Source organism: Liolophura sinensis, chromosome 6 (genome assembly GCF_032854445.1).
Source record: "Liolophura sinensis isolate JHLJ2023 chromosome 6, CUHK_Ljap_v2, whole genome shotgun sequence".
NCBI classification, from domain to species: Eukaryota; Metazoa; Mollusca; class Polyplacophora; order Chitonida; family Chitonidae; genus Liolophura; species Liolophura sinensis.
The window spans coordinates 26,129,118-26,154,396 of record NC_088300.1 but is presented as its reverse complement, the minus strand read 5'-3'; the positions used below and the strand labels follow the sequence as shown (position 1 = coordinate 26,154,396).

The following is a 25,279-nucleotide window of genomic DNA, read 5'->3' as shown; positions in this document are numbered from 1 at the left end:
AACAAACAGAACATCCCAGATCTGTACTGTAACAAAAAACCCTTATAGGCATGGTTATTTGAAACGTGCATGGAGAAGACCGGGATTACTGGCAACCACCCTACCTACATGTACCTATACGTACCGTTTGTCCCTAAGCTTCCATTTGAAGAACTTTCTTTCCACATAGGCTTCGAGATATGTATAAGCCTAAAAGAGAAAATCTTATTAAGTACCATACGCATACCCATTCGAAATAACACCCAAAATGGCCATAATTTACTCACAAAACATTTACAAAATTCCAAAGTCTCGCAGCGTTGTTTTTGGTACGTAAAACATATATAAATATAGTAACACGGCTTTTTCCATACAAAGGGTATTTTCAGTACATATACATCAAGCTAAGCGAAAAAGTCAATATCAATTTATAAACAATTTATACACCGAAATCACACTTTTACGTACCAAGTCCAAGACATAACCGAAACCAAAGCCCTTTAGAAATTCCCTTCTCGGATTTGTCAAGAAAATCTCCAGCTCAGAGCTCTCGGACCTAGATAAACACATAATCATGTATACAGTTGTACGAGGAAGGGGTTAGGAGAAGCTATCAATATAACACAGTGAAACACTCTAAAACACTCGTTTTAGATACATAATAATATATCCCGGGCGATGAAGTGCATGAGGATCTTTATGAAATCACATGCTACCATCAAGTGTGGCTGTATGATGTGAAAAAATACATTAAACTATATGTCATGTAACAAATTAATTATTTGTATCGCAGCAACTATTCTTCAAATAGCAGCGAAATCTTTCGAGTTTGTGTGATATGAATGTACAGTGGTGCTGCACGCCACTATAGAAGAATAGGGAAAGACAGAAATGATCATATGTTTAAAACTACTGTATATAGTCAAATACAAGGGTCAATTAAATACACTGTGTCTGTAAATTATAATTGCGCAGAAAAATGTGTAGGTATTCCTAAGCTAATTGTTGTTCACACCAGTCACTGTGCGAAACTCCAGAATGCGCCTACACATATGAGGAAATATAGAAAAATATGTAAAAGACAAAGAAAATAAATGAAGTGTACAGATTTCAGCTATACATACCACTTTGAACCTCTGTCTGTCAACAAGCCTTCCACATACTGGTCGATCACATCAACCTGAAATATCAACATTATGCGGCATATATATATACAATCCAAACATTGTGTTTAAGTTGGTTAAAAATCCAAAAATTGTCAGACACAGTTTAATGGTATTTTTCTACTGATGCTGAATACTTGAGGCTCAGACCCACCTGTTATTTCTAAACATTTTGAGTATATGCCTCAATGTCACCTGGGGCCTTCATGGCTCAGTCGGTTAGCGCGCTAGCGCAGCGTAATGACCTAGGAGTCTCTCACCAATGCGGTCGCTGTGAGTTCAAGTCCAGCTCATGCTGGCTTCCTCTCCGGCCGTACGTGGGAAGGTCTGCCAGCAACCTGCGGATGGTCGTGGGTTTCTCCCGGGCTCTGCCCGGTTTCCTCCCACCATAATGCTGGCCGCCGTCGTATAAGTGAAATATTCTTGAGTACGGCGTAAAACACCAATCAAATAAACAAATCAATGTCACCTGCATGACAACTGCTCCCTTATCCATACTTGTGAAATGACATCAGATACACAAATAAACATGTTGGGATCCTGCTCCTCATTGTTGAGTTCCTCGTCCGCAAATGGAATAATCCTGGACACTTGTAAGTCTTCTGACGAAAACCTACAGAAATCAAGACATCACAAAAGTTGTATCTTTCTTGAAAACATACGAGAAATGACTGCAACACTTATCAAAATCGACGCCCACATCGTTACACATTCTAAAGCAAAACGTATCGGAAAGAATGTGTTCAAGACAAAGACCTTAACCCTAAGACATGCAACAATGTTCAGTCATGCCCAGCATTTGTCGCCCCAAGCACCACAATGCAGATATACACGAGTATAATATTCAATTCAGATTTGAAATGCATTTCCTTAATTAGTGTTCTCTTTGCGAATAATTATCCTTCAACATGACGTGCAATGGAAATGCCGTGAAGAACTGTGTTCAGTTAGATGGCAAAGAACGGCACTTTTACCTACAAAAATAAACACGTCTTTTGAACATTGTGATAATTTAGTTATTTATTTCAATGGTGTTTTACGCCTCAAAAACAGCTCAATTTACAGCCCATGTGATGGCGGTCAATTTTATGGACATATGTGCATGGACTGTAATATATAGCGCAGACTTAAAGCCTAATTAGATTGCTCGCACAGTGAAGCCTTTGGAAAGAAGTTTAAACCCGTGCAGAGCTGATCCAATTTCTTGTGTGAATATATACAGTGTAATTTGACAAATAGATTATGAATCTGGCTTTGCTTTTGTTCTAGCTTAAAGAGTTTGACCACAATTTACCTACTGTTAGGCACACTTTATTCTGATTTTTGAGACACGATGCGAAAAGCAGTAATGGTGCAATGCTGAAAGTTGGTCAGCAGGACAAATTGTGCTCTTCTCTCGTATCAAATTATTACAGATGAATAGTTTTCCAGTGATTGGCATTAAAATTTTTGCCACCGTTCATGCATTATGTAAGAAAAACATCTGTTGGCTTTCGAGTTACGGTTAGCGCAGCGGGAGCGTTCTTTACATTGTGTGGTATTAAAACATACACGCCAAATGACTAATCTGTTGGTCTAATAGAGAGAATATGTACACAAACACTACACAACTACTATTCACATGAGGCCATTGAGTAGAAGTTCTATTGCAGGCATAGATGATCTGATCTCTTTGTGTTAGTTATTTTTCCCTTGCAAATTAGACACTTGCATTTGCCCGACCTGAAGTTGATGGCATCTTTTTGTTTTACATCCATCTCCGGGGCCAATCACGAAAATAAGATCTGTAAGTTTAGATTTGCTTTGATACCTATTTTACTCTGCCTCATCAGTGGAAGAATATTTTAAATTGGCGTCACCTACAGAGCCGATAAATCTGCATATACGTCTGGATGACCACTAGGAGTATACATTTCGAAAAAAGATGTAGAAAAATAATTTAAGAACATATCATCTCATTGACAGGGAATGTATCTATTTTTTTTAACATGAAAAGTTAATCAAAAAGCTCGCCTATCATATAAAGCCGCAGACGATAACTATATATGTACACAGTATTTTAGATGAATGAAACGTATTGATGCTTAATTTTACGTACCGTTTTGTCCCTCAACTCGTGCTTTCCAGTGTACAGCTCTCAAATGGTTCTCTACTTTCTTCTTCCTTGTTGGCTTGAACTTTGACGGTGGACATAACGGACAATGGAATGAAATATAGTCTCCTTTACAACAATCCTTGCAACTTTTTACACAACTTAACAATTCATCCACAGACTGAATCACGACAGGTTGGTGTGCTGTCATTGTTACATTGAGGCGTCCAGAAATAAACTCGTCGGAAAAGTGGAAAGCTTTTATAAAAGCTATGTACTACATTAGCCAAACTGCAAAGCTAACAAGTCACCCTGAGATAGTATTACTTCAGCAGACATGCGATGGGAAACTGTGTTTACAAACACACCGCCACCTCGGCTTTCCACGGTCCAGACACACGAAAGTTACCCATAAATTTGTTTTGTTTAGACATTGTGGCAAGTGATGCACGGAGGTATAAAAGTGTAGAAAGAGCAGGCCTATATACTGAATGTTCTTAGAAACTCCACGTTTTTAACTTTAAAATCATTTATACCTCTATCAACATCGAGTTTTTCCAAATATCGTATTGTTTTGGCGTCCGAAAAACATAAACAAACTCGTACATGATAGAACTCGTTAATTTTTCTGGAAATAACTCTCCACCGTCGAATTCCAAGTAAATTGGGATTAGGAGACATGAAGATCATTCATGTGAGACAACATGTCCATATGAACAAAATAAAATAGTCCTACTTAATTTCTAAGATGAAGATATTGGTCCGAAGTACATTTTAAATTCTTCAACCATAACAAAAGTTATCACAACACTGCAGATATGACTTTCAAGCACTATAGTAGGCCCAATGTGCTAGGTAGTACAAATGAAATGGTATTTGCTTGACATACTTCCTTTTCAGCCATTTCATGAGGATTTCATTCATTGTATGAATAAAATCAAAGCGCTATTCAAAAAGCCCGACCCCAATTCATATTGTATTATACATGGATCTTCTGCTGCTTGGTTGTCGGGCAGGGAAAGGCAAATTTTAATGCGAATTGAGTTACATAATTACATTGACGGTATATTTACATACACCTGTATTGTTGCATTCTTTTACCTGTACACATATTTGTTAAGAAATATTTTGTGATGTGTGGATTTTTATGATTCTGATCATTTTTATTTTTTAAAACTTAATAATAGTAGTAATAAATGCATCTTGCTTAGGTCAAAAAAAAAACAATCCTGGGTATGAGAAAGTTATAGCTGACAGATTTCCTTGACAAGGAGATAAGTCTGAATTCCTTTTTAAGTCTGAGGACTATAATGTCTTTCTAAAAATTCCACCGTGGTTTGCTGGGCTAGGATGTTATATACATTACGTTGTGAATAAACAAACCATGTGTCCTAAAGAGAGGATGGCGTTAAACAATAATCAAATAAATAAATACATAAATAAAGCGAGTAACTTTATGGTAGCGCGACATATGAAAATCCTATAAGATGGAGACGCCTAATTTAGTTTCAAGTTAAATGTTTTCACTTAGAGAATTCAGGAGCAATAAAGCGGGCGATCACTTGTCCACCAGTGAAATCTGATATATGTGGATGTAAGCTTCTGCGGCATAACAAAATAAACTCGGTCATGCATGAAAGTCAGAGGTCAGACACACAGAATTTAGACGCTTGAACCTTTCTCTGCCATAAGAGGAAGTAATGTGTGGGGTGTGTTAAGAAGCAAACTCTGAAAAACTTACTTGATATCTTTGGCAAAATAAGCTTTCTTAAATATTCAATGTTTTTCGCACTTTACAAATTATGGTCACAAGCTACATATGTGTATTTTTGGGGTTATAAATAAGGCTATACAACAGCAGCAAAGACCTTGTTTGTCCTTATCAAGGAACTGAGCGTAACAATTCGCCAGGCTTTATATCTCTGCAAGTTTTTACATACTAATTAAATGGCCATTGAACGTTAATTGACAACAAGAGCGCTGTGAACAGCTATGCACAGGCAGAGATCAAAAGGGATTACAACATTAAGCGTCAGAAGTTTACTGTACACAGAATAAAGCAATAATAATAATCATGTACATAAAACATATAACATTTCTAAGTAACAATAAACAACCTATAATTAATTACTACACAAGTGTGATCAGGCTGGCGAAGAGCTATTATATAACTTATAGGGCTTCCATTCAAATCGGGTTAATACTTAGTTTTAAAAAAGTTTCCTAAACATGTAACAAACCCTGGTATCCATCACCTTACATACATACTTATACATTATATGTTATATTTCTCAGAAATAAACAAGGCAACAGTCCTCCGCATATAGATTTTAGCTGTACCAAAACGACATATAACTTATCTATTGTCCTCATAAGTGTGTGTCAATCAATCAGTTAAATCTTTATTAGAAGTTAATTTGGTAATCATCAATGTTGTACTGCATACCTGATGGATGGAAAACTTTATACCTATAAAGGTTGAACTTTATACCTATAGGAAGGTAAATCAGCCACCGTCCTTCTCATGGATGTTGTACTCTATAGCTATAGGAAGGTAAACTGGTCACCGTCCTCCTCGTGGATGTTGAATTTTATACATGTAGAAAGGTTAATTAGCCACTCTCCCTCTCGTGGATGTTGTACTTTATAACTATAGGAAGATACATTTTCCACCGTCCTCCTCGTGGATGTGGTACCTTATACGTATGGGAAAGCAACTTAACCACCGTCTTCCTCATGGATGTTGTACTTTATACCAGTAGGAATGTAAATTAGCCACCGTTCTCCTCATGGATGTTGTACCTCATGCTTACATGGAGGTAAGTTAGCCACCGTCCTCCTCGTGGATGTTGTACCTTATCCCTACATGGAGGTAAATTAGCCACCGTCCTCCTCGTGGATGTTGTACTTTATACCAGTAGGAAGGTAAATTAGGCACCGTCCTCCTCGTGGATGTTGTACCTGACACCTCCAGAAAGGTAAACTAGCCACCGTCCTCCTCGTGGATGTTGAACTTTATACCTATAGAAAGGTAAACTAGTCCCCGTCCTCCTCGTGGATGTTGAATTTTATACATGTAGGAAGGTAAATTAGCCACCGTCCTCCTCGTGGATGTTTACTTTATACCAGTAGGAAGGTAAACTAGCCACCGTCCTCCTTGTGGATGTTGAACTTTATACCTACAGAAAGGTAAACTAGTCACCGTCCTCCTCGTGGATGTTGTACTTTATACCAGTAGGAAGGTAAACTAGCCACCGTCCTCCTCGTGGATGTTGAACTTTATACCTATAGAAAGGTAAACTAGTCACCGTCCTCCTCGTGGATGTTGTACTTTATACCTATAGGAAGGTAAACTAGCCACCGTCCTCCTCGTGGATGTTGAACTTTATACCTATAGGAAGGTAACCTAGTCACCGTCCTCCTCGTGGATGTTGTACTTTATACCTATAGAAAGGTAAACTAGCCATCGTCCTCCTCGTGGATGTTGTACTTTATACCAGTAGGAAGGTAAACTAGTCACCGTCCTCCTCGTGGATGTTGTATATAGGAAGGTAAATCAGCCACCGTCCTTTTGTTTTGTTGAATTTTATACATGTAGGAAGGTAAATTAGCCACCGTCCTCCTCGTGGATGTTGTACTTTATATCTATAGAAAGGTAAACTAGTCACCGTCCTCCTCGTGGATGTTGTACTTTATACCTATATGAAGGTAAATTAGCCACCGTCCTCCTCGTGGATGTTGTACCTCATGCTTACATGGAGGTAAGTTAGCCACCGTCCTCCTCGTGGATGTTGTACCTTATACCTACATGGAGGTAAATTAGCCACCGTCCTCCTTATGGATGTTGTACTTTATACCAGTAGGAAGGTAAATTAGGCACCGTCCTCCTCGTGGATGTTGTACCTGACACCTCCAGAAAGGTAAACTAGCCACCGTCCTCCTCGTGGATGTTGTACTTTATACCAGTAGGAAGGTAAACTAGTCACCGTCCTCCTCGTGGATGTTGAACTTTATACCTATAGAAAGGTAAACTAGTCACCGTCCTCCTCGTGGATGTTGTATATAGGAAGGTAAATCAGCCACTGTCCTTTTGTTTTCTTGAATTTTATACATGTAGGAAGGTAAATTAGCCACCGTCCTCCTCGTGGATGTTGAATTTTATACATGTAGGAAGGTAAATTAGCCACCGTCCTCCTTATGGATGTTGTACTTTATACCAGTAGGAAGGTAAATTAGGCACCATCCTCCTCGTGGATGTTGTACCTGACACCTCCAGAAAGGTAAACTAGCCATCGTCCTCCTCGTGGATGTTGTACTTTATACCAGTAGGAAGGTAAACTAGTCACCGACCTCCTCGTGGATGTTGAACTTTATACCTATAGAAAGGTAAACTAGTCACCGTCCTCCTCGTGGATGTTGTACTCTATACCTATAGGAAGGTAAACTGGTCACCGTCCTCCTCGTGGATGTTGAATTTTATACATGTAGGAAGGTAAATTAGCCACCGTCCTCCTCATGGATGTTGTACTTTATACCTACATGAAGGTAAATTAGCCACCGTCCTCCTCGTGGATGTTGTACTTTATGGCTATATGAAGGTAAACTAGCCACCGTCCTCCTCGTGGATGTTGTACCTCATGCTTTCATGGAGATAAGTTAGCCACCGTCCTCCTCGTGGATGTTGTACCTTATACCTACATGGAGGTAAATTGGCCACCGTCCTCCTCTTGGATGTTGAATTTTATACCAGTAGGAAGGTAAATTAGGCACCCGTTCTCCTCGTGGATGTTGTACTTTATGGCTATAGGAAGGTAAATTAGCCACCGTCCTCCTCGTGGATGTTGTACTTTATACCTATATGAGGGTAAATTAGCCTCCGTCCTCCTCGTGGATGTTGTACCTTTTACCTGGAGGAAGGTAAATTAGCCACTGTCCTTCTCGTCGATGTTGTATCTTATGCCAGTAGGAAGGTAAATTAGCCAGCGTCCCTCCTCGTGGATGTTATACTTTATACCTATGGGGAGGTGAACTAGGCAAGGTCCTCCTCGTGGATCTTTAATATTTTTTCTTCAAGTTAGTGATGGAGGACTATTAGGTTACTAATTAACAATGACACATTAGAGAAGGTCTTCAGGGTTACAGTAATGTCTGTGTTTTCGGATAATAAGGGGTTTAAAGTGTTGAGAATTTATCTGCTCGGCTATAGGCCTATATAAATATACAGGCCTATAGTCTCGTACCTTGCCCAATTATTCGTAAACGAACAAGTTACTTGTTCCGTTCTGCTCATGGATGTCCGTTCTCCTCGTGGACGTTCTCCTCATGGATGGCGGCTGCCCAGTGCTACTCCTCGTAACAGGTGCTCGCTCGCTTGAAAAGGTACGAGTGTGTATCGACGTTTCTTTGCAGCAAAGGCCTATGGGATATTTTCCTAAATAATATGGCGGATGCCGATCGGCACTACATGTGCTTATTGTTTATATCCACAACCTGTCTGTTAACACTGGTGTCGGCGGCAGAAGTAGGCGCACCGAAAGTTCAAGTGATCACTAAAGATGCATTGGGAACGGAAGCACGCTATGACAAGTCCGGTACACTTATCATCTTGTCACAAACACCCACCACACTTCGGCTGTTTGGTACCAATTTTACGAACTCGACAACGATCGCGTTCACGGCTAAAAACGCAAGTTTAGGGACGGAATGCAGCAACCTAGGTATCACCGAAGAGATAGTTTCTCTGACCGAGTATGACTCGACCAGTACTGCTCGGTTCACTGTCAAACTGAGAGAATTAGCCAAAGGACAGAAATATTTCTACCTTTGCGTTAAGGATTCATCCGGTACTGATGATTGGGTTCACCAAGGTGACTGGCCCTGGGTGAGGATAAAAACGGAGCGACCCTTGGAGGAGACCACACTAATGCCACTCTGGCTTCAAATTATCATCATTGGAATATTACTGTGCTTGTCAGGGTTGTTTAGTGGCCTTAATCTCGGCCTTATGTCTCTTGACAAAACTGAGTTAAAAATTATTGAAAACTGTGGTTCTTCAAGTGAAAAGAAATACGCAAAGTTAATATCTCCAGTTAGACAGCGAGGCAACTTTCTTCTCTGCACACTTCTGCTCGGCAATGTCCTCGTGAACAATACATTAACAATTTTGCTTGACGACTTGACTAATGGCCTCTTTGCTATCATAGGTTCAACCATGGCAATTGTCATTTTTGGAGAAATTGTTCCCCAGGCTATCTGTTCCCGACATGGACTAGCAGTAGGGGCCAAAACCATTTGGATCACACGTCTTTTCATGGTATTGACATTTGTCCTTTCATTTCCCATCAGTTTGATTCTGGATAAAATTCTAGGGGAAGAAATTGGCCAGGTGTACAACCGTGAAAAGCTTCAAGAGCTTATACGGGTGACACGAGACTTGAACGACTTAGAGAATGATGAAATGAACATCATATCAGGGGCGTTAGAACTTAGCAAAAAGACTGTCAAGGATGTCATGACAAAAATCGAGGATGTTTTCATGATGGAGCATGATGCCATGTTGGACTTTGAAGCTGTGTCAAATATCATGAAAAGTGGATTCACTCGAATTCCAGTGTATCAAGGAGACAGGACTAACATAGTTGCTTTGTTGAACATGAAAGATTTGGCCTTCGTTGATCCTGATGACAAAATTCCGCTGAAAACAGTCTGTAGATTTTATAATCGTAGATTGGAGTGGGTGTTTGAAGACCAGAAACTTGGGTCAATGCTGCAAGACTTCAGACAGGGTATGTATACAATATAAGAGTACACATGATGTATGCATTATTCACCTACATTGCACTTTACAATATCAGACCTGTGTATTTAAGCCATATGCTGGCTCATTTACGTTTGAGGGCTAATGTTCTCACTTGTCAGCACAATTTGTTGCCTGACCAGTGAGGCTGCAGGTTTCTGTCCAGCCAAGAGCTCTGACTGATTTGTCTGCTACTTACAAATTTGATGCTCAATTGCTTTTTACTGCACGGGATTTCTTCTACTGGAGGTTATGCTGGGAAATAGACAGCATATATCAGTAACTTTGCTTTCTTTACAAATTTGTTAATTTGTTACTTTGCGCTCATGATAATAACATGTAATCCTGTGCTCACAAGCATGATTGAACTAGGACAAGCACAGATTTACTGTCATCAGGAAGAGGTGGGTGGCCTTTGATCAGCTTGTCTGATAGATTAGAATTGTCTGTCCTTGAGAGAGTAACTGAGATAATGATTCCAGGACTGTTTCTAAAAAGGACGGTTGTAGACTGAGGTCCGTCTTAAGTCATAAAAGTTACGTCACAGTTTCTCAAAAAAAATTTACGTCCTCAACATGTCATAAATTTTGCACCCACTGGTAAGGTGTCATAAGTCGGTTGCAACAATGAAATGCCTGCAGTTATGTCCGCAGATGTGGCCACAGAATTCTTGTATCATCTGATGCTGATATTATTGTTTAAATTGTCACAAATTCTATAGATGCTTTATGAATAATAATGTAGCTCTGTGGATTGCTTTACAACTGCACATCAAAACAAATTTTTCAACTTTCAATTTGGGGAATAAAAAAGGCTTCAAAGTACAGTTTTGTTAAGGCCCCAGCTGTCAGTCCGGAAATTAAGTAGCTTGCAGCGATGACGTCAACGAAGATCTTTGTTTAAAAAGAACTCTGTAGGGGACAATCAAACTGGTCTGCCTGAATGGAGGTGGAGGTGTGAGAACAGACCAAAGGGGAAGGGGGGGGGGAGGGGGCAGTGTAGGGGCAGGAGGGGTCTTTCCCACATCATGTGATATTCAGATATACGTGTATACACCATGTAGCAGTTCATTGTAGGAGTACCGGAATTAATCAAGTGGGATGGCAAGCAGTGCCAAGTGCACAGGAAATGCTTTGCAGGCATGTAGGATCTACATGTATGTTCAGCGAGTGGCATTTTTCCTTTATATGTGTAATTTTATGTGGTTTAACTTTAACTTTAAAAATTCTTAGTGTTTAAAACCTCAAATTTTGAATCTCATTTTTCTCACATCACTTTACCAAGGAACGCCTGTCCTTTGCATATCATATGAGTTTTATAATTTAAAACATATCAGAACAGGTGAAAATAGTTCACAGTATGATTGTCTCCACCCTCACATGGGAATGTCTGTCAGTAAACTGTGGGTGTCTTTGGAGAATTGCCAGATTTACACACACAAGCCGTCGACCAGGATAAGCCACATTATAGTTATCTCTAGATATACACTGGTGTTATAAAGCTTGCCGTTTTCATGCACATTGTATCATTTTGGATTTACACATTTCTTACATTATGTGTCTAGAAATACATGCACATTAAAATAAACGTTATTTTTCTCTGACTATAATGTAAACAAATTTTCAGATGTAAAAATTTTGGGCTTCAATCAGAGACTTTATTATTTAATAGCTTTCAGTCACAAATGGCAACCATTAATGTCCTTCCCTCGTGTTCAACATTATTCTGGGACAGTTAATCATATTGATCTGATTTACCTGAACATTTACTACATGTACATGGGTGTGAAGACAAGGTAAATTTTCTATGCACTAAAGTCACTATTGGGGCCTCCGTGGCTCAGTCGGTTAGCGCGCTAGCGCAGCGTAATGACCCAGGAGCCTCTCACCAATGTGGTTGCTGTGAGGTTAAGTCCAGCTCATGCTTGCTTCCTCTCCGGCCGTAAGTGGGAAGGTCTGTCAGCACCCTGCGGATGGTCGTGGGTTTCCCCCAGGCTGTTCTCGGTTTCCACCCACCATAATGCTGGCCGCTGTTGTATAAGTGAAATATTCTTGAGTACGGCGTAAAACACTAATCAAATAAATAAAATAAATAAAAGTCACTATTCATATAGCGAGATCAATGTACTTAATTGGCAGCTTTAGGGTAGAGTCTAATTAAGGAATTTGTAACACATCAACGTTTGTGGCTTCAGATGTTATCCAGGCACATTACTATCCCCTTGTGTCTCATGTATGCCATATATTCACAGAGTAATTCAACTACTGAGTGCTGGGTTGGGTGTGTAGTATTGTACATCTATTTAGCTTAGACCCTCTTTGGCAAAAATTGCCTTAAGACAATGGAATCAAAGCCAGAACAGTTCATTGTGTTGTAGTACCTTAGTCCCTCTGGGGCAAAAATTGCCAAAGATAATGAAGTCAAAGCCAGAACATTATAAATACATGTATCACAAAAAACCCCGAGCCAAAGCTTGCTGTGTTCTGCTGCATGGCTGAAGTCACTCTTTGATGGCAGGGTTATTGCGAAGGTAAATTTGCAATTAAAACCCAAAGACTTCACTGTGATTCATGTGTAGCGGAAGGTAGATGTATCTTAGTCATTGTCTGAGGTTAACGATGTCATAACATGCGGAATAGGGATCGTATATAAACTTGATCATAAAATATAGGGACTCCCCATGAGGTCATCATGACACAGTTGGATGTGGAAGTGGTGGCTATACGAAACCTTGCTGGTGAATAAATGGGCTGTCTTTCCAAGATTTACATGCATTGTTTAACATTATACCCTGATCACACGTGTATCCACAGTGTTGTTATATTAAGACTCTGATGATTTAGCAGAGTGGGCCTGTATCGGGTTCCTGGCCAGTTTTAATGATTCCTGATCAATGCCATTGGGTTTATTGGACCAGTGCAAGTTGTTAGACGGCGAATACTGCTTTTGCAGTGTGAAATTCCAGTCAATCAATATAACGGGTATATATAGGGACAGGAAGGCAGCTTAACAATGGCTGGGCTCACAACTGGTACATTGCTGGCATGTACGTTTGTTCTGAGAATTTTCACCAGTGTTGGTTGGTCAATAGTCCATATCACCTTTGAGACTCCAGACTGGGAGTCAAGGATATTTCTGTCTTGGTGGATGAAGGATGGCAGTGGGAAAAGGTGGGGGGGGGAGGGGGGGCGTTTTGCAGAGATATTATATGTATTGGATTTCATTTATATCATTGTAAAGCAACATGGAAATGGATATAAATGCAAAAAACAGTCATTTAACAGTGTTATGAAGTTATGCATAATTCCACTTTTATCATGATTCGGACTCAAATTGAAGTGATAATTTTAATTTTTAGCGCTTGAAACCACGTGATTGGATAAACATTTTAGCATCTGATACATCAACACATATCTACAGTCAGGGCCATAATAGAGCCTTTTGAGTTCTGGAAAACATTTGGGCTCCCAAACAAATCAAGCTGTATTAAAGCTAACAAGTGAATTAAATAAAAATATTTTAGTTTACCAATAAATCAAAAGCTCACAGAAAGTATCATTTGTGTTGTGTTGTATAAAGTTTTTTATGTGTGGTTACTGTGACTCCATTAAAATTTGGAATGAGGACCTTGCTTTATTGTTTGAGATATCTGCCTTACAGTGTAGGTGTACATGTGCTATAGGTTCTGAATCCCTATACATAGTTTGTGTTTATGGTCAGTGACCAAGAATAATAAGACCATGTGAATACAACACCTGGTATGATCTCAATACTGTTAGAAATCATTTAGCTGAGGTGTGTATTTTTGTCATGTTTAAACTACAGTGTGCATACTTGCATGTATGGCACATTTCTGGTACATACATACATGTATCGCACATTTCTGGCACATACATACATGTATTGCACATTTCTGGCACATACATACATGTACTGCACATTTCTGGCACATACATACATGTATTGCACATTTCTGGCACATACATACATGTACTGCACATTTCTGGCACGTACATACAAGCACTGCACATTTTGGACTCATACATACATGTACATGTACTGCGCACTTCTGGCACATACGTGTATTGCACATTTCTGGCACATACAAACATGTATTGCACACATTTCTGGCTCATACAAACATGTATTGCACATTTCTGGCACATACATACATGTACTGCACATTTCGGGCACGTACATACATGTACTGCACATTTTGGACTCATACATACATGTACTGCACATTTCGGCACATACATACATGTACTGCACATTTCTGGCACGTACATACAAGCACTGCACATTTTGGACTCATACATAGATGTACTGCACATTTCTGGCACATACATGTATTGCACATTTCTGGCACATACAAACATGTATTGCACATTTCTGGCACGTACATACAAGCACTGTATTGCACATAAAAACATGTATTGCACATTTCTGGCTCATACATACATGTATTGCACATTTCTTGCACACACATACATGTATTGCACATTTCTGGCAACACTTAAATGTGTAAGTGAAGTCATGGATGGTAGTGGAAGTTGTCTTTGTATTTATACATAACCTGTAAATATAGCTCTGGTTAGCCTTCTCTGTTTTGCTGTGAGAATGGAACTTTATTGTATTTTCTTTATGGTAATACTCACTGTGAGAGTCACTACTGTTTTAATAATCAGAATGGTTTGTATATATATATATATAAACACTGTTCCACATCTGCAGACCAAATTATGGTAAATGGAAGAGTGCCATGTTTGCATCATGTTGCCACATAAATTAACAGCTAACAGCAGCGAGTCTCTTATATTACACTGTCCTGTGGGCCCTTTGCTAGCTTAGCTACATAATGGGTTCTCCAGGAGACCACTAAAAATTGACCATTGAGGTCACATACATGTAGATCTTTGAAGCCACTCATGTTAGCCTGACCTGAGCACCTACTTCTAGAGGACTGTTGGGGACATTAAATACCAAGGTGGGGTGGTTTCTGTAGATCTTGTCTGCTTTTCTCCTGCCATATAAAGGTGTTCACCTGGCCTGTGTCACATAGATGAAATAAATGGATGCTCTTGGTTCTATTGTAAAACAAGAAACAAAATTTTGAAATAAAAACTTTTACATTAACAAAAAAAAAAAATTCATTTCTGTTATTGAATACATGTTGCAAAAAATGTTTACTTTGAAAAATGTAGAATTAAAGCATATATGGTTGTGTAGTTGATACATGGATGTGACTATCCCAAGATAGGCAAAGTTCAATTCCAGTGTTTACATATATATATAGTCTATACATGTACAACTTTATATTGTATTTTATGGTAACTATCAACACCATCTTGTCTGCCCAGATACATGACTTAGAAATATTAGACTTGAGCTGCTGTTTCAGCTTTAGACATAATGGTGTGGTTCACAAAATTTAAGGTAGCTAATTTCATGTAAACATGATAAAATGCTTTTCTGTCCATTTTATTAATGATTTAGTAAAGTGGTATTTCGTATGTAAAATCACAAATGGTTTGAATGCTGACTGCCTTCAGCCTTAAATTACATGTACTTGGAAATTCAGTTTTACTGCACTTGAACACTGGAATCTTGGCGCAAATATGTATGTGTACTCCAAAACTATTCCAGCATGAAAAGGTGAAGGGCCTGGAAGCTTGGAGATGCCCTCAAATCAAATCATGTTACGGGGTTTTTATTCTTCACATAGATTGTAGTTTTATGTGCTTAATGGTCTACAGTGCACATATGTGTGCATGGGCCTTCATTCTGTTGGTCGCCATTTAATTGGTTCATGTTGTGATATATTTTGTTTATTTATTTTTTTGATGAAAAGTTGTACAGCCAGCACTGGAAACTGGATTTGAATATGCAAACTTTGTATAGTAAAGGGTCTGTTTGTACGGTCGTACCAGTCGTACAGGTTGTACTATACTGACGCCACTGACGGAAGTAGTATATGAATGTTTGTTTTGATGCGTATATGCCTGGTAAATAACCTGTTGTATGATTTAAGGGCCAGTAAGAGCCCAACCAGAAACATGTTTAGCAGACCACATATGTATGTAGTTTGTAATAATGCCATGAACTTGGCTGAACAGAACAGATGGGATATATAAGTGATGTAGATCAGTAGTATGATGCTTATACCTAAAATAAATGTTATTTATAATATAATTTTGGGGAACCATCTACTAACTTTCTGTCCCAAGCATCTTGCATTATTAAAGTTCATTATTAATTATTGTGCATATAAATACATATTTGTGAGTAAAAAAAACAAAGATGAAATGAAAACTACATGTAATTGTGAGTGACAGATACATGTGCCTTGTTTTGAAGTTATAGCATACGGGCAATATATAAATGTTAGAATGTACAACACGGGCCATCAACATTATAAAGGCTTTGATAATATTTTTTGCATGGAATAGGTGATATTCTGGATAGCTAGTTCAGCTACAGTTTTGTAACTACACTGATTTTTTTCCTTTTTTTCAATAACCTTTAAGTATGAAGCAGTAGAAAGCTAGAATGATTTCAGTTTTTCTCCTCAGTGGAACTGATTGCTACATGAAATTGTTAACATCTTCAGGCTTTGTAATCAGAAATCTAACCAAGGACGTGAAGTTGAGCTTCCAAACTGGAATTATATTTTATTTTTTTATTTATTTGATATTTGTTTTATTTTTTTTTGTGTGTGTGTTGTTTTGAACATGAGGTAATTGCTGGGTTTCATTTCGGTTTTATGAGTGTGCCTCTGTGGCACACGTTTGTTTCACAGGGCCATTCCTTTAGGGTTACCACTAACAAATGATGTTTTTCAGTGCGGTTATCATTCTGATGGGACTTGCAGGCCTATGTATCGATTATTGGGAAGCACGGAGCGTGATCATCATTACTGCTGCGTAATGCAGTATGTATCAGTGTTATGAATTCATCCCCAAGTTTGAGATGAACATTGCATATTACATGACCATGTAGTTTTCGTGTTACGAGAATGTGATATTTGTAACATTCTGTACATTCCCTGTGTTTACGCTGAAAGCAATTGAATTGTACAGGTGTACAGTGTATATATATGTATACAGTTACTATGTTTACAGTTCCATTATTAAGATGTCTGCTCAAACAGTTTGAGTACTGATATCGGGTAACGCTGAATCAAGCTTTTAGGCTAATGACACCCGAGTCCTTGCTTCCTGTCACATCATTATAAACAGTGTTTCACATATAGTTAGAGATTTAAAGGAGAGCACGCCTTGTAGCGCTTGTTTTAAGTATAAGTACTGCCAATATGTAACTGTTTAAGTTGCCTCCCTTATTGAAAAGTGTCTTAAACTTTACACATTGTGTATACCTACAGTAAATCACCTGTAATCTTTTGTGATCTTTCACCAACTAATTGCTCTTACTGTATGAACTGTATTTCATCCTGGTGATTAGTTGGTGAAAACATTGCATGAAACTGTACTTGGAGGTGGTTTACTATACATGGACTACACGTACACATATTTAGTTTACAAGAGCGTTGTTGAATTACTGATTTATTTCGGACATTCCCTATAAAAAGAACCTGGTTAGAAAGCATTGAGAAGCATTCATGATTTGTTTTGTTTTTTCTTCGTATTAAATAGGTATTCACTGATGTGCTGGCATCAAATGTATCAGTTTTAGACCATCATGTGCTTCTGAAAGTGCATTTTGCCGTACATGTACCACAAAAAATACAAGGATATTGATATTCCGTATGAACATAACCAAGAATATATTGCACTTAACTGATTATGTGAAACTGAGTACATTTAGACATATAGAGAAAATCAGACAGATTCAGAAGTAAAACAGATAGATTCAGGAGGAATACCAGACAGATTCAGGAGGAAACTAGACAGATTAAGAATGAAAACAAGCAGATTAAGGAGGAAACCAGACATACATTTGTGCCATGTAGGAATACCTTAAGGTGTAAATAAGGCAGATTAAGGAGGAAACCAGAATATTATTATAAGAAAGTCCGACACATTTTCAGGAGGAAACCACTGCAACTCACCAAGCATCACTAAGAAACTTTCTGACCTTGTTACTTATTGTTCCACGCTGTGCTAGCTACAGGCATCCTCTTTAGCCAGGGTTAGTATTAAGCAAAGCTTGGGTAAATGTCGAACAAAGCAAGAGTCGTGTTCTACATGCACATGCATGGATGTACATTGTTGTTGCTGCAAATTTTGAAACTGCAGATTAGGACATAAATATTCATTTGAAATTTGTTTCTTTGTACTTAATGTTGCAGCTGAAATATAACAGTACAAAGTACAGGTATTTGTAATATTAATTGACTTTGAATTTGACACTTCCACACCTTTATCACCCAAGTAAAAAAAAATGTTGATGTGCTAACAACACAAACCAGTTGTAATCAAGAGCATGGGAAGTATAAATTTAGGACTTGGAGTCGCAATCTCAGCCATCTACTAGAGGTGTTATCATCACACACCAGCTTAAAAATGAATATGAAGGCTGTACGATTGGAATTTGTAGAAGGATTTAAATAATTTAATCTGTCTCCTAAATCTGTAGTCTTCATGCACACGTCCATGTATGTATGACATACTGGAGCATATAGCATGTATAGCCTAGATGTATATTGGATTGTAGGGGGATAATTGACTTCTTTATTTTTTGTCTGTACATGTCCACGTAGGTGAAATTCCTTCTTTCATATATATAGGTTTAACAGCTGTCTTTGGACATCCCGGTTAAGGAACATTTAAAAACGCAGTTCATAGATTGTCCACTTTGGGGGCGGTAGATCCAGTGTCAGTCCTGGGTTGGGTCACAGACTAAAAGAGGAAGTTGTAGCTTCCTAGCTTGGCGTTCAGCATTAGGGGATAGTGCAATGACTTGTTAACCTGTATCAGTATAATGGCTCGGGCCGGGCGGCTTACTTGCCTTCTGTAAGGTGTCCCAGTAAAGCAGCACTTGTTAAAAGAGAGATGGAAATCCATCCTGCAACAAGGAGGCACATTACATACACTCTAAGGACTACTTCGTCATCATATGATCGAAAAATTGTTAAGTGCGACGTTAAACCCCAAGCACTCGTACACTCACTCACTCATTACATGGAATTACTGTCCAGTGTGGGTTCAGTTTTGGTGTAAATTATTCGCAGAATTTGTCATTGTTTCAGTTTTTCCATTTGCCCTCCCACCAGGTGAATAACAGCTTTAAACTAGTGAGTACAGTGGACATTGAGAGGGATTTACTCTAATTTATCTTAACATGTAAGTGTTTGTAGTTCGTAGTGGGAAACAGACATGACAGAAAAGCTGTCTAACATGCCTATAGTTTAGTTCACAAAGGCTGGTACTTTTACTCCCCCAAGAAGATTTATGGTCAAATGGTTGAACTGCTATAGATTAAAGCATCAGTATGGCACAGGGATTCATCTGAGCATTACCTCTAACAGTGTTCAAAATTGACAAAAGATAAAAAATGTTTTTGCTATTTACAGGCTATTGTTGAACCAGCAAAAGTGATTTTTATAGTGATGTCTTACTTTGTAGTGTAGGTGTCATAAATACATTATGGGTATATCTGTACATTATGCATGTATATATGTACACAGTATGTATATATCCATATGTATAAATGTGGGAATTTAGTGAAGTTGAGAAGTTATTAATAAGAAAAACAGCAAAGAGCAAAGAAAAGCCATTCTTCATATTTTACATACTTTTTTGTTTCTGTGTTCTTGAAATCTGGAAAGATAGAACATAATCATTGTGAAACATTTCATCATAAAATGTATTTTATGTGAACTGTACTTTAATACAAGTACAAGTTCTTTTGCTCACTTTATTATTGGTCCAGTACATACATGTATACATGTATGATGTTTAAGTTGATGTATTCTGTAATTCTTCAACCTTTTTGCATGTTAGCTAAGGGTTTAATAAAGCAAAAGAAGTCTAGAATATGAAGTACCGTTCATTATATAGACAACTGAAAAGTGGTCGTAAAAATACTTTTATTAATTTTTTTTTTCAGATTTTTTTTACAACTATTTCAATACTATGGTAGGCTTTATGAGCCATTTTGAAAGTATCGAGGGACTCTGATGTCACATCACCTTTTTTTCCTGATGTTAACCAGAAGAAAGGTATTTTGGGGAGCATTGTTTCAGTAATTCTTTACTCATACATGTAGGTGAAAATAGTTATTCCAACATTCAGTGTCTTGAATAAAGTTGGAAAAACTTCCTGTGTTTCTAAACTCTTACAGTGTATAGTATGGTCCATAAAGCCCACCATAGAATTCAAATGTTTGAACGCCTTCAACTCTTTTCACAAAAATCTAAAAAATAAATGAAAGTATATTTCTACATAGTTTTACATGGTCTATTTAGTGATGCCGACTTCGATTTTTAGAGATCTTCACCTTTAAAGTCTATTCTGAAGGCATGATTCTGTGTAAACTGATAAAAGTATACTTTTTTGAAGCCCTAGAATTTGCCAACCCAACTAATGTAGTCTTGTCTCTAAAATCAAATGAAAAATGTGCATAAATGGTACTGAATATTGCTCTGTCATATGTGAAAAGGTTGAGGAATTGGGGTATGTACAGTGTTGTTATTATAGGTCTACATGTGGTAGTTCTAAGGTCAGCGAGGCAGCACTACTACATGTGGTAGTTACAAGGTCAGTGAGGCAGCACTACAACAGGTGGTAGTTATAAGGTCAGCGAGGCATCACTACTACATGTGGTAGTTATAAGGTCAGCGAGGCAGCACTACAACAGGTGGTAGTTACAAGGTCAGTGAGGCAGCACTACAACAGGTGGTAGTTATAAGGTCAGTGAGGCAGCACTACTACATGTGGTAGTTATAAGGTCAGTGAGGCAGCACTACTACAGGTGGTAGTTATAAGGTCAGGGAGGCAGCACTACAACAGGTGGTAGTTATAAGGTCAGCGAGCACTACTACAGGTGGTAGTTATAAGGTCAGGGAGGCAGCACTACAACAGGTGGTAGTTACAAGGTCAGTGAGGCAGCACTACAACAGGTGGTAGTTATAAGGTCAGCGAGGCAGCACTACTACATGTGGTAGTTATAAGGTCAGCGTGGCAGGACTGCTACATGCATGTGTCAGTGGTAGCCTATATTACATTAGCTAGTACACCACCAATCATTCACCCTGTCTACAGGGACTACACATACGGTATACATCTATCTGTGTGCCATCATCTGTGATGCTTGCTCCTGGTATACAGTAAAATGGTTTGGCATTTATCATATGTATCAAAGATTGGCTAGAACTCAGCCAGTGCATATACTGTGCATATATTTAAAATTTTATCTATTAAACCATATTGGAATGATTCGTATGTCAGAAAATTGCCGTGACAATTCATATTGTTTGTACATACTCTGATTCTTCTGTTTTCTTGAACACCTGGTCTGTTCTCTTTAGTCAATATACATGTACATGTAATTGTAGCAGGAATATTTTGTTACTGTTTTCACACTGTTAGTCCATCTAGTGAACAACATATTCATATCTTTACTTTTCCAAAAAACTATATAATTCTTTGCTTTCGGCACTAGTAATATCTGCTCTGAAAAGTAGAAGAATTAGCGAATAATATAAGGGCATACTGTTTTTTGATTGACGTGGTACTGACAAAAGTTCAGGTACGGTTCAGAGTACAATTAGCATTAAGATTGGTGTGATGTGATATTACTTGTACTTTGTGAACACATCTAGACCCGCAACCAGTAGATGGTCGTGGGTTTCCAACGGGCTCTGCCCAGTGTCCTCCCACCATAATCTTGGCTGCCGTCACATAAGTGAAATATTCTTGAGTATGGCGTAAAACACCAATCAAATAAATGAAATTATTCTAGGGATTTTGAAGAAATTCACATAAAGAGAGAAAAATAAAAACAAAACTGAATAAAAACTTACAGTAGAAACCGATATTGGAAGATCTGTCGATTTCCCCCATGTTTTAAAATGATGTTCCAGACCAGAGAGAAAAACTTTGTTTTTGTTTTTAAAATAATATGAAGTATGTCATTAATTAAGAACATAATAGACACAATAGTGTTCACAGGTTTACACTGTATCAAACAAGAACCTAATAGACACAATAGTGTTCACAGGTTTACACTGTATCAAACAAGAACATAATCGGCACAATAGTGTACACAGGTTTACACTGTATCAAACAAGAACATAATCAGCACAATAGTGTACACAGGTTTACACTGTATCAAACAAGAACATAATAGACACAACAGTGCACAGAGGTTTACACTGTATCAAACAAGAACATAATAGACACAACAGTGCACAGAAGTTTACACTGTATCAAACAAGAACATAATAGACACAACAGTGCACAGAGGTTTACACTGTATCAAACAAGAACATAATAGACACAACAGTGCACAGAGGTTTACACTGTATCAAACAAGAACATAATCGGCACAATAGTGTACACAGTTTTACACTGTATCAAACAAGAACATAATAGACACAACAGTGCACAGAAGTTTACACTGTATCAAACAAGAACATAATCAGCACAATAGTGTAGAGGGGTTTACACTGTATCAAACAAGAACATAATAGACACAACAGTGCACAGAGGTTTACACTGTATCAAACAAGAACATAATCAGCACAATAGTGTACACAGGTTTACACTGTATCAAACAAGAACATAATAGACACAACAGTGCACAGAGGTTTACACTGTATCAGACAGGAACATAATCGGCACATTAGTGTACACAGGATTACACTATCAAACAAGAACATAATACACAGTAGTGCACAGAGGTTAACACTGTATCAAACAAGAACATAATCAGCACAATAGTGTACACAGGTTTACACTGTATCAAACAAGAACATAATAGACACAACAGTGCACAGAAGTTTACACTGTATCAAACAAGAACATAATAGACACAATAGTGTACACAGGATTACACTGTATCAAATAAGAACATAATCGACACAATAGTGTAGAGGGGTTTACACTGTATCAAACAAGAACATAATAGACACAACAGTGCACAGAAGTTTACACTGTATCAAACAAGAACATAATACACAGTAGTGCATAGAGGTTTACACTGTATCAAACAAGAACATAATAGACACAACAGTGCACAGAAGTTTACACTGTATCAAACAAGAACCTAATAGACACACAGGATTACACTGTATCAAATAAGAACATAATCGACACAATAGTGTACACAGGTTTACACTGTATCAAACTATTCATGGAGGAAAACTGGAGTGTTTTGACAAACAAAATCTTTGGTAGTTTCTGTGCCATTTGCTCTGTGTCATAAGCACATAATGCAGATATCATGTATGTTTTTACCATGTCAGATAAGGCTGAAATAGTGCACATGTGGTGTTAAACCCCATGCAGTCGTTCATTCGTTCTGATGTGTCACGTCGACTGGGTCAGATATGACCTCAAGTATAAGAGTAGTTTTATGGAATGATGCCAGTCGTGTTAATCATGTTAATGTAGAGTGATTTGTGGGGTTGTCTCGGCTGTGGGTGACATGATGTGGTCCTGCATGATGTTTGTACAATACATGTACATCAGGGCAAAATGAGGGGAAATGACTGAAAAAGTTATTTTTGTGTGATGCATAGGCAATAATTAACGAGTTCACTGTGCCAATATATCTGACCCATTGTAACACATGTACAGTGTTTCTTGTATACAGTATATGCATGTATGTTTATTTACAAAATCTGGTTTTAATACATGTACATATACAGTATCTAACATTACTTTTGTAAAGAATATATATATGTATTATATGTCAAACTTGATTGTGTATATTTCTCCAGATATTTAAGTTCATTACTAAATTCATAGCTCTAATCACTCGAGTCAAAATTTTGTAATAAATTAACACAAAAGTGGTCGTTATGCGTACATATTTATGCAAATCACATCTGATGGTATGGTGGTGTTTATCGGTCCCCAAAATTTGAAACAAGTTCCAACATGAACACGTAGCTACGTGTACATGTGGGTTGTAGTTTGACTGGGGAGTATTGAGTGTAAAGATTTATGTTCATGCTGAGAATTGTAATGTCGTAAAACCATAATGCATGCAGACTTGGTGTACATGGGCCAAGACAACATCAAACCATGCCAGGTCAGCACACGACACGCTTTGTAACACAGTCCCAGGACATGGTATATACAGGCAGCGTACATGTGGTAATAAATAGTAGAATACATTTTTAGTGTAGCTCTCCACACATTGTCTTCGACTTTCATTTCATTGTAAATAATCAAAACCGATTGTGTAGCTTTGCATGTGATTGATATATGATTATATGTACAGAATTTGAATTTGTTTATTTGATTTGGATGAAGCCGTGTTCACAGCATGCGATTGTTGAGTGGACCAGTTGGATTTGACTATTTAAATGAACATCTACTGTGATTGTAGAATTGAGCAAATTGCATTAGTTGAGTTGATACAACAAATTGCATAATTGAGTTTAGTACAACAAATTGCATAATTGAGTTTAGTACAACAAATTGCTTCATGTTAATGTGACTTTATGCAGACATGCAGTATAGAATACATGGCCTTATGATCATGCAATAGTACATATATTATGGGAAGGTCTGCCAGAAACCTGCAGTTGGTTGTGGGTTTTCCCCCGGGTTCTGCCCGGTTTCCTCCAACCATAATGCTGACCGCCGTCGTATAAGTGAGTACGGCGTAAAACACAAATCAAATAAATACATATATTATGGTAAGTCTGCACTATCCTAAACAAGATGTTACTGCATCAGTGGTTCAAGCGTCCACCTCGAAGTGGGGAGACCTGGAATCAAACCTAGGTCGAGTCATTTAAAGACTTCAAAAATTGGTACATATACTTGTTGCTGAGTCTCTTGGTGCTCAGCACTGAGAGGTGAGAGCAAGGAAACAGGACTGGTTGGCCTGGTGTCAGTATGATGTGATTGGGTGGGGTGTCAGGTCTGGTGTTTTTGGCATGGTATTTCAGTGGCGGCACTACTTTGGCAGCATGGCCACATAGCCACAAGAATATGTATATGTAGAGCATATGTACACACACCTAATGACTCTTCGTTGTCATATGACTGAAAAATTGTTTAGTACTACGTTAAAGCCCAAGCCTTCATTCAGTCATTCTAAACAAGATATCAA

The 25,279-nt window shown here is 38.1% G+C and overlaps 1 protein-coding gene across 1 annotated transcript in view; it reads left to right on the top strand.

Moving 5' to 3' along the window:
* The first annotated feature begins 8,674 nt into the window (after positions 1-8,674).
* The window catches only part of LOC135467050 (unextended protein-like), a 30,987-nt gene continuing 14,382 nt past the window's right edge, over positions 8,675-25,279 (top strand). Inside the window, exon 1 of the mRNA XM_064744811.1 lies at positions 8,675-10,019. Coding sequence (XP_064600881.1) covers positions 8,675-10,019 — 1,345 coding nt within the window. The remainder of the gene's footprint in view (positions 10,020-25,279) is intronic.